Source organism: Prunus persica, chromosome G3, assembly GCF_000346465.2.
Source record: "Prunus persica cultivar Lovell chromosome G3, Prunus_persica_NCBIv2, whole genome shotgun sequence".
Lineage (NCBI taxonomy): Eukaryota > Viridiplantae > Streptophyta > Magnoliopsida > Rosales > Rosaceae > Prunus > Prunus persica.
Window position 1 is genome coordinate 19,750,918 of NC_034011.1, and position 12,096 is coordinate 19,763,013.

Below are 12,096 nucleotides of genomic sequence, written 5' to 3' on the forward strand. Positions count from 1 at the left end.
TTTCTTATAGCTGGCAGTATTACAGTCATATGCACATGCCAATTGACGCCACCTACTTGATGTGCGGACTTTCCCCTTCTATCTCATCTTTAGCCGACTCTTATTGTACTATAAATAGGAACCATTTCCTTAACTTATTTTTAGGACATGCATGGTAGTGCATGATAGAACAAGAAAGTGATAGAGAGAAGAAAGAGGAGGAAAAATATTAGAAAGTGTTGGTAGAATAAGAAAGACTTTGGAGGAACTCAAGATGTTGGATTGTAGAGTTATCTTACGTTGTAAAAATATTGGAATCAAGGTAGGGGTTTCTTGGGGGCCTTTTGCAGAGATTGATATAATTAAATTTCGTGAACTCTATATTATGTGTGCTATTATAATGGATGTTCTTGATATTGTATAATGTTCTTGACATCGGATGTTTACATATTGTGAACTATTTGAATAATAATGTTGGTGTAATTATATATACATTGGTGATGTTTTAAATGGTTACATTGTTGTGAGATATATGTGATATGTGAAAGGCATAATTATATCATGTCATGGAAATTGGTTGGAGTTGTTGGGTTAAGAAAATAATGGTGGAAAAGAGGGTAATGAAAATACTCTTTTGTGTAGTTGAGTCTAACTTGGCAGGTACCAGGTCTCAGGAATCCCACAGTGCACATGGTTTTTATTGGGTGATTCGGGACTAGTGACAGGGAGTTAAACAAGATGACTAACAAAAGGGGAATTATGGAATGATTGAAAGGGTGTTAGTTAATATAAAATGGGCATTCGGGACCAAATGGTATAAGCATGGTATGGGACGTGCGGGTCTGCTTGTCCAATTATATGAATTAACGGGAGTAGATGAAGAGCATTCGTTCTTGCATTATTATTAATAATGTGATATTTGGTTGTATGATTGCATGTCACTTAATTTAGTTATATCAATCTACTGTGGTAAGGTCTCATGTCCCTACTGAGCGGTGGTTGCTCACCCCTTACCCTGTTTTAATTTTTCAGATGAATTAGTGGGCAAGATAAGGACTAAACCAGTTGAGGCAGAATTAGATGAGAATGATAGAGCTTTATTTATTAATTGTAAAGTTGTAAGATTTTGAAGCTATTTTTATAAAGGAAGTTTATTTTAAACCTATGTTTCGACTTCTTTTTATTTTATTTTACTTTCTCACATACTGGGCGCGGAGTACCACCGACCCCGAGTCCAGTCTGGGGCGTGACAGAATCTTATTGACTCTTCTCATTGTTGCTTGATTTTGAGAGTGTCATATTTGGGAATGGCGCAAAGGCACAACACCATGGAGCCCACGACTGTAAATTTTCTTCTACTTGCTTTTTTTTTGTTTATAGGCTTCCTTTTCCATTTTTTTCTAGGATCACCAAACAGTGGGTCGAACACCCCATCCATTTCTTGTGAGTTGAATACCCAAAAACTTTCTTGTTGAGTCTTGAGTGAGCTTTATTCTCGTGGGTTAAATACCCAATATTTGATTTATGGGTCTCCACCAAAATAAATTTGTTATCCAAGAAATTTGATTTGAGGCTTGCCACCCAACATGGACTTATCATCCAATAAATTTGATTTAAGGGTTGCACAGTCATGATGAATTTTGTATCCAATATTTTTCGGGATGCAAAACCCAAGCCTGATTGAGAGTGAAATATCCCAGACTTTATTTTTAGGGTTCAATACCCAAATTTATTTTCAGGGTTTAATACTCAATGACGTACTTTGCACCCAAATGGTTTCGGGATTACTCACCCATGGATTTGCATCCAAGAAATTTGATTCAAGGGTTGCCACCCCACACGGATTGCCATTCATTTGATTGATTAAAGGATTGCCACCCAACATGGAGGACCTCAAGAGAGGAGCTTTGTTGCATATGCATCTTTGATTGCTTCTATTTCCTCTCCAGCCTTTTGGCTGTTCTTCTCTGCCTTTGTGGCCTTGCGAGCCCTCTTTTTTTTTCTTTTTTTTCTTTTTTCTGAAGCCTCCCCCTTTCTCCCAGCCATCTAGCCCTTTTTATAGGCTTCGATGTGAGGAATTTGAGTTGAAGTGAATAGCCACTTCTTAGCTGGGATGCTTATGTTTCAGTGTTTGATACTTGGCAACCACTTATATTCTTTGATAAACTTGTAGGGAGGAATATTTCAATCCCATTCAAATACAAGTTTATGGCTGGCATTTTATTTTAAATGGGTAGCCACCCCCCTTTTTTTTGTGAAAAATTCACGCTCAACACACCGGTACCCATCTAGAGAAATAGCATTAAAGTGTTGCATAGAGAAGAAGATCCTCTACAGCCAAGATGTCAGACCAAGGTTAGTGTTAAGCTATAAAAGTCTAGTTCAGATTAACATAAACATCACTTTTATCCGTAAATTGGCTTGATTGGTTTTTGCCCTGTCGTCAAGTGAGTTTGGTCAATGGCAACTGATCTTGAAGTCCCAAAGTCAGCAACGTTTACTCTGTATTTTTCATCCATGAGTATGTTGGTAGACTTGATGTCTCTGTGGTAAATAGGAGAGGAAGCTGATGCATGTAAATAGGAAAGGGCTCCTGAAATCTCCATGGCAATGCGTAAGAGAATTTCCCATGTAAGTGGAAACTCCTCATTCTGCTCAAGTATATACTGTGAAAGTGTTCCATTTTGTATAAATTCCTAAACCAAAACGGGAGCTTCGGTCTCTAAACAGCAACCCAGTAGTTGAACCACATTCCTGTGGTAGATTTGTGAAAGAATCACCACCTCATTGATGAAATCTGAAAGTTGACTTTCATCCACATTTCTAGACTTTTTTACAGCAACAATATATTGTTCCATCAGTCGGTACGACGGAGAAGTGGAATTATCATCATCATCATCATCATCATATATAGAGCAATAGGGTGTTATTGAGTCGTTATGAAGCCGTGTGTTTCTGCTTGTGAAGTTTTCAAACAATTTGATTAACGAACTATCTAGCTTCTCTAAGGTTAAGGTCCAGTGTAGTGCAGCACCACCAGAACGCTGTCCAAATCCTTGACGTGACCTCCAAAGTTTGACAAATTATTCTGAGTCCAATTTTTTTCAGCCAGAAATGCTTACTTGCAACCATCCTTTTGATATCAGCTGCATCTCCTGCTAATGTTTGTATCTCAATACTGAAACTACTCATATTTGAAGGAATACTAGCCTGGCAACAGTCAATACCAACATTGCAGCAGTTATAGTCGAAAGTAGTCCTAGTATTACTAGTACTCGTTAGGCTTTGCTATAGGCGGTGTAGTTGCTGCATCTGTACATGTACTCGTTATATTTTTGCTCACATAATAATTAGTATGGATAAAAATAAAATAAAAGGAGAAGGTTCAAAGTTATTTGATCTTATTTTTGTTGGTTGTGTTGTGTTGAAAGAAAGTTTCATCGCATGCACCTTTCACCATTGTCTTTTTTCCTGTTAATCGCCAAAGTTGAAATCATCAGCACCGTAAAAGCATTCAAAAGAAGAAATTCATCACCATTATTTGAAAGCATCTGAGGTAAATTTTCTTTTGGTTTTAGAACAATATCTTATTATTTATTGTGACTTTAAAAATTCATAGCTCCTTGCATAATCTTTAGGTTGCGTCACGAAGATCAATGAGTTGAGTTCTGTAAGGCTCATCCCCATCAGTCTCAGTCTATTTGGAGAAAGGACTTGGAACACTAGGAAACAAAATTTGAGTTTTAAATTCTGTAAGGCTCATCCCCATCAGTCTCAGTTCTCTATAACAGGAGCTAGGGAAAAAAAATGCGTGTTATATTAAAAAAATATTTGTTCAGTGTCTTGGACAGCAATTCTAGTAGGAACTGGACAAATCTTCCTCTTCTCTCTCTAGTTCATTGTCTTGGACAGCAATTCTGTAGCTGGAAGCTTGGAATATTTGGAATTAGCAAAGTAAATGATCATTCTCAAGTCTTAACCTTCTATATTAGCTAGGATAAAACTTTAAATAAATTAAAAACACAAGTGATAATTAAGGAAGGCGTAGACAATGGTGGATCCAATAATTTTTCTAGAGATGGTTGACATGTAAAAGTTCTCAAACATTTTTAAACAAAAAAAACCAGTAAAAATGGGACGATACTATTATCATATTCATAAATCATGATTCATAGAACAAACAATAATACGACCACGACGGGTTTTCATATGCTATATATATTAAAAATTAAAGTAATTAGAGAACATTAAAGTTACCATTTGCTTTCATGTTTCAGCCAATAGTACAGAGATTAGAACTTCTTTTCTTTTATCATTTTTCTTGAAAGCTTGTCCCAAGGTATATATATATAGATTAATATAATTGTTACTGATGAAATAAAAGTACAGAAATGATTGATCATTCCGAGTCTGGAGCACGAGATTACTCTCTGTCGAAAAGCGACCAATCACCCATTTATAGCGATCAATTGCCTGACCCACCTGATCCATGCGAAGATATTTCTGATCCAAGTCTCACACCTACAGACAATACAGAACAACAAGATGAAGACCCCCCTCTAACTCAACAGTACCAACAGACCAATCTCCTGAGAATATCCTTGAGGTAACTACTCCTACTAGACTTGTGCATTTAGATAATAAAACTATTGGATATCAATTACCTTTCAGGCGAAATCGTGGGAAGCCACCAAACCGTTATTCACCTGATATTGGCAAGACATCCAAGTATCCAATTGCAAATCATGTATCCACTGAGAAGCTGTCTGAACCACTCAAGGCTTTTGTGCATCAGTTGTCTGCTATCCATATTCCAACCAAGGTCTCTGAAGCATTGAAAGATCCTAAGTGGGTCCAAGCTATAAAAGAGGAGATGAAAGCCCTTGAGAAAAATCAGACTTGGACATTGGAGACTATACCCCGAGGAAAAAAGACTATCGGATGTAGATGGGTGTTTACTATAAAACACAATGCAGATGGATCTATCGAGCGATACAAGGCAAGACTTGTGGCAAAAGGGGACACACAGACTTATGGTATAGACTATGAAGAAACCTTTGCTCCAGTTGCAAAGTTAAACACCGTCAGAGTCTTATTGTCCCTTGCAGCTAATTTGGATTGGCCACTACACCAGTTTGATGTAAAGAATGCTTTTCTACATGGCGAACTCACGGAGGAGGTGTACATGGACATTCCTCCTGGATATAATACTACTCAGACTGGAACAGTTTGCAGGTTACGAAAAGCATTGTATGGATTGAAACAGTCACCACGTGCATGGTTTGGACGGTTCACCATGGCAATGAAGAACAATGGTTTCAAACAGTGCAACTAAGATCATACTCTGTTCTTGAAACATCGAAAAGGGAAGGTAACAGCATTAATAATCTATGTTGATGATATGATTATTACTGGGAATGATAAACAGGAAATATCACAGCTACAAGGCTATCTGGCTACGGAGTTTGAGATGAAGGATCTAGGTGGACTCAAGTATTTCTTGGGAATTGAGGTGGCTCGATCGCAGCAAGGCATATTTCTTTCTCAAAGGAAATATGTCTTAGACTTGTTGACGGACACAGGAATGCTAAATTGTAAACCCGCGGACACTCCTATTGTTCAAAATCATCATCTTGGAGAATATCCAGATCAAGTTCCAACTAACAAAGAAAGATACCAAAGGTTAGTGGGAAGATTGATCTATTTGTCACATACTCGACCAGACATTGCTTATGCGGTGAGCGTTGTCAGTCAATTTATGCACTCTCCAAGTGAAGACCATATGAATGCAGTTCTTCGGATCCTTAGATATTTGAAGTCTGCACCTGGAAAAAGACTTATGTTCTCAAAGCATGGTCACCTAAATATTGATGGTTATTCAGATGCAGATTGGGCAGGTAATGTAACAGATAGAAAATCCACATCGGGTTACTTCACATTCGTGTGAGGTAATTTGGTGACATGGAGAAGCAAGAAACAGAATGTAGTAGCTTTATCCAGTGCAGAAGCCGAGTTCAGAGTCATGACTAAAGGGATTTGTGAACTTCTTTGGTTAAGAAAGTTGCTTACTGAACTTGGGTATAAACCTACATCCACAATGAATCTCTTTTGTGACAATAAGGCTGCTATAGCCATTGCACAGAATCCGGTTCAGCATGATCGTACTAAACATGTTGAGGTGGATCGACACTTCATCAAACAAAAGCTTGAGGCTAAAGTGTTTCAGTTTCCTTTTGTGAAATCCGAGGATCAATTGGCGGATATTTTGACAAAGGCGATTTCCAGTAAAGCATTCCACAATTCACTAGATTAGTTGGGCATTGGCGACATCTATGCACCAACGTGAGGGGAAGTGTTGGCGTGACTTGTGGATATTGACTTACTTTCCTTACACACCAAGAATTCCTATTATAATTGTAATTGATTTACTTTAATTCTTGATTTCCTACTGCAAATAGATTTAGGAATTTATTATTTACTTGCCCATTCAGGTTTCGTTGTATTATAAATATGACCTCCTACAAGGAGAAGAATACACAGAAAATCCCCACAAACAAATATTCTCTCATAGTTTTCATATTTTAGCAGTAAGGTAATAGTGAAATTTCATGTAATGATGAAGAAGGACCACCATCCAAACCTGGCCCTGTTCCCATTGAACTTGAAGCAACATCCCAAGGCTCAATTGGGTCAGTCCTAACATATTCAACCTCTTCGTAGTTTTGTCCACCATTAGAAGTTTTTTCTGACATTTGAATCCCCTCCAGCTCTGCCGTGACCTCTCTCATTGTAGGGCGCTTTCTTCCACTCAAATTCAAACATCTGCTTGCAAGGTTAGCAACTAATATGATATCTGCTTTAGACCCTCCTTTTACAACTTCAGCATCAAGAATTTCGAACAGGCGATCTAACTGCATCGAAGTAATGAAGTATGTGGCAAGACTTTTGCCTTCTTCTTGTGACCTTCTAAAAGAAATTGGTTTTTGCCCTCTCAAGAGCTCAACAAGGACAACTCCAAAGCTATACACGTCACTTTTCTCTGTAAATTGGCTTGATTGAAAGTATTCGGGGTCCAAGTAACCAAATGTACCGTGTACAAGTGTGGTGAGGTGAGTTTGGTCAATGGCAACTGATCTTGAAGTTCCGAAGTCAGCAACTTTTGCTCTGTATTTTGCGTCCAAGAGTATGTTGGTAGACTTGATGTCTCTGTGATAAATGGGAAAGGCAGCTGAAGCATGTAAGTAGGAAAGAGCTCCTGCAACTTCCAAGGAAATTCGTAAGCGAACTTCCCATGTAAGTGGGAAATCCTCATTCTTCTCATGGATATACTGGGAAAGGTCTCCGTTAGGTATAAATTCATAAACCAAAATGGGAACCTCCGTCTCCAAACAACAACCCAATAGTTGAACCACATTTCTGTGGTTGATTTGTGAAAGAATGACAACCTCATTGATGAAATCTGAAAGTTGGCTTTCGTCCACTATTTTAGATTTTTTCACAGCAACAATTCTTCCATCAGTCAGCATGCCTTTGTAAACAGTACCTTGGCCTCCCTGGCCAAGAATTCTATCAGTATTGAAATTGTCAGTGGACTTCTCCAACTCCTTTGATTTGAATAGCTTGATTTTCTCAACATTAACTTCACCTGACGACAATTGTTTCTCTAATAATAATCCACCATTTCGCTTGAAGAACATCTCCCTGCGTTTCATGGTATGGTGTTTCTTTAGGAATCTGTATCCCAACCAAGCACCGACAATCAAAACTAACAGTCCAAGACCCCCACCAAGACCTGCATATATAACTCAGTAAAATGATAAATGATCACAAATTGCAAGCCAAGTTTATGTCTTGTGCCTATAAAATAAAATAAAATAAGTGGTTGATGGCAGTATACAAAGGAGATTATGTCTAAAATTCCTCGACACTTGGGCAGAGAGTTGTGCCTTGGGCTCTATTTTCTTAGTCAAGAACCTTGGGCTCTGTGATTTATAAAGTTATAATATTTATTTGGGTTGTGGATTGTCCTTGGATATCCGATTTATTTCCATCCCCCTATCCCCACGCCATGAATGAAGAAGTATTCCATAAAAGAAAAAACTAATGTGGACCAAATTAATGCTTGATTTGTTCTTAATTACCAAATTTTAATAAATAATTAGCTGCAAAGACTAAATCAAGAAATCTGGTAATTTCTTAAAAGTTGATTTGTTCCTAATAGTTGTCTCCCCATAACTTTATTCATGAAATATGCTTCTTCTTTTTTTCTTTTTTTTCTTTTTTTGAGAAAAAATGACAGCATTTTATTGATAAGGAGGAAATAACAAGAAGAAAAATAAAATTGTACGTAGTAAGGAAGTTAAAATACATTCGTGGGTTCAACAATTACACGAATATCCTAGATCTAACTTATTATCCTAGGTCTAACCCAGTAAAAATGGGATGATACTATTATCATATTCATAAATCATGATTCATGGAACAAACAATAATATGACCACGACGGGTTTTCATATGCGATATATATTTAAAATTAAAGTAATTAGAGAACATTAAAGTTACCATTTGCTTTCATGTTTCAGCCAATAGTACAGAGATTATAACTTCTTTTCTTTTATCATGTGACATTTTACTTTCTTTTAAAACAATGTCATTAATGCATCACAAAAACTACCTTTTGTTTTCCAAAGGTTTACCGTCGAGCATCTACAATCATGCTCTCTATTTTTTAGTTAAAATTTAGCTAAAACATACAAAAACTATTTTAGGAGCTCTCTATAAAATTTGAACGCCAATCATACTCTCTAGTTTAGAGACTCATAAATGCCATAACTATTTTTAAATTGGTCCATCTATATAATATATATATATATATACAGTCCCCTTCTATTGAGGGATCCCTCAAATAATTTTATTTGAGGGACGCCCTTTAGGGTATCCTACAATTTTTTTCCCAATAATCCAAACCATCTATTTTTTAGGTATTCATTCATAGATCATCCTTACAAAAAATTAGACAAATCGGAACCCGTTTCGACATCCAATTGTGTCTTACAAAATCAATGACCACGGTGCTTCAAGAAAATACTAAAATTTCAATAACTCAATTGAGTGGTCAAATAATATCTGATTCAAGTGATTTTTTGTAGAGATGATCTTTGAATGAGTATATACAAAATAGATGGTTTGAATTAGTGAAATACAATCCGGAGTGGGGCCTATAAGGGGTATCCCTCAAATAAGCTTATTTGAGGAATCCCTCAATAGAAGCTATATATGGAGCTTTGATTGAAGGATTCCTCAAATAAGAGACATTTTTGTCAGGCCCACTCCATATTTTATTTTGCTAATCTCTACAAAAAATCATTTGAACCCGATATTATGTGACTACTCAATTGAATTATTGAAATTTTAGTACTTTCTTGAAGCACCGTGTTCATTGATTTTGTAGGACACATTTGCATGTCGAAATGGTTTCCGATTTGTCTAATTTTTTGCAAGGATGATCTATGAATGTAGACTTAAAAAATAGATAGTTTGGATCGTTGAAAAAAAATTTAGAGGGAACCCTAAAGGGTGTCCCTTAAATGACTGATATATATATATATATGCACGTGAACCTGCACCATTTGTTATGGAAAATATTTCCATGCTTAGTATGAACTCCTACATTCTCAGTCAAATGACAGTATGACGTATGTAGACGTTTTTGATTAATTATTTGAACTGCTTTGCAATTGCATTGTTCCTCTCCTATCTCTTATCTACCTACTTGTTTGTTTGCTAATATATACACACACACACATATATATATATATATATTTGTGTATGTATACATGTGCACGTGAACCTGCACCTTAATTTGCTATGAAAAATATTTCCCTTCTTCTCCTGTAGGCTGTAAGTATGAACTCCTATATTCTTTGTCAAATGGCAATATGAGGTGTATAGACTTTTTTTTCGATTTGTATTTTTAATAAATTACACTGCTACAAAAAAGCAAAAAGACGACGGTAAATCACCGTCGTGTATTCGATTTTTCAATGGTCGTGGAATCCACCGTCATCTTTTGCCTCATATACCACGACGCTAAATCACCGTCGTTGTTAAAATATACAACGTCATCAACAAATACAAAACGACGTCTTTGTACTGCAAAAAGATCTAAAAAAGCAGTCGAGGATGAGAATAGACGACCAACTCTCTAAAAAAACCGTCGTTAAAAAGGAAAAATATGACACATATTAAGAGAACAAGGCCGCAAGATAGACATACAACGACGGAAATAAAACAACGACGCCGTTAAATATCATTTTCACGACAATAAAAAATTTGACGTCTTTAAATACATTAGAAGACGACGTTATTGATACCTACTACGTCGCATATATAAAAACAGCCGTCGTAAAATTAATTTTCCACTTCGATTTTTCGATAAAAGATGACGTGGAAATAGTTGTCAGTGTCATTATTTACGACGTATGTATTTATTGAGTAGACGTTGAAAAACGAAACAACGTCGGTTACAAATATATGAGAGTCGTATTACAAAATTTATACGTCATATTTTCAAAAACACACAACGACGATAAATATTAGACGTTGTTAAATAAAACAACGTCGGAAAACAATAAAAACAGACGTGTTTAGTCTGCTAAAGTTCTAGAAAATAGTCGAGGATGAGAATAGACGACCAACTCAAACAAATCACCGTCGTTAAAAAGGAAAAATATGACACATGTTAAAAGAAAAAGGCCGCAAGATATACATACAACGACGACAACTAAAATTTTACGCCGTTAAATATAATTTACACGACAAGAAAAAATATGACGTCTTTAAATACATGAGAAGACGACGTTATTGAAATATACTACGTCTCTTATTTACAAACAACCGTCGTGAAATAAATTTTTCACTTCGATTTTTCTAAAAAAGATGACGTGAAAATAGTTGTCAGTGTCATTATTTACGACGTATGTATTTATACAGTTGACGTTGAAATGCGAAACAACGTCGGTGGAATTTATATAGTCGACGTTGTATTTATATCTATCATCATTACTCACGACGCACTTAATAATATAGACGACGTTGAACTTCTAAACAACGTCGGTTCCAAATAAATGAGAGCCGTATTACAGAACATATAGATGGCGTTGATTATGATGAGAGCCGTATTACAAATAACGTCGTTTAATTGTTATTAGACGGCGGTTATAATGAATTTCCGTCGGAATTCATTTCGTTCCTCTTCGTTTATAAAAGAACTTGCAACGTGGAAAATGTATGATGACGTCGTATTTTTTAACGTTCAGATTATATATCTCGTTTTTTAGACGTCGATATTATGGGATTGGAGTCGTGTTATTTTGAATTACATGGCGGTTCTTAATCCTTCCCCGACGTGATATCCTGAATAATTGCTTCACAATTGCGTCGTGGTTCTTCATTGTTACGTTGCTTTAAGACGTCGGTAAATATGCTGAATAACTAGTTCACAATAACGTCGTGTTTTATTTGAACGTAGAAAGTGAAGAAATCACATTACAATATATTACAAAATTAATGTCATACACTGCCAATTACATAAGCATCATTCAATCCATATATCTTCACACCCATCTCGAATATTTTGACCGCCTAACTCACCCACCAGTTCATCAAATGTGTCAACATTTGGCATCCCTCTAGTAAATGGCTCACACTCAATTATCACATCACCTAAGACTTCATCACCAATAACATCATTATATTCTCTATTAGGCATTGATAACACTACCGACCAACCACGATGCATCGGGTCGTCAACAAAAAATATTTGTTTGACTTGAGAAGCCAAAACAAATTGGTCATTCCTATGTCCAATTTTACTCAAATCTACAAGGGTAAATCCAAGTTCGTCGACTACAAGACCAGAACTATCTATCCAATCACACCTAAAGACTGGGATTGTAAACTTTTGGTAGTCAAGGTCCCAAATTTCTTGAATGACACCATAGAAACCCATATTTGAGAGAATTGGGTTTTTATCCTTGGCACTAGCACTTGCATGGTATGTGCAAGTAAATAAACTCCATTATTTTGAGTTGTCCGCACATCATCTTGTGCCTTGAT

The 12,096-nt window shown here is 36.3% G+C and overlaps 1 protein-coding gene across 1 annotated transcript; it reads right to left on the reverse strand.

The window, feature by feature from the left end:
• LOC109948117 (wall-associated receptor kinase-like 9) lies at positions 6,561 to 8,554 on the reverse strand. The gene is made up of 2 exons (XM_020560051.1): positions 8,542 to 8,554; positions 6,561 to 7,771 (listed from the first exon to the last, which is right to left on the reverse strand). The coding sequence occupies exons 1-2, from the start codon at positions 8,552 to 8,554 to the stop codon at positions 6,561 to 6,563; spliced, it is 1,224 nt and encodes a 407-aa protein (XP_020415640.1).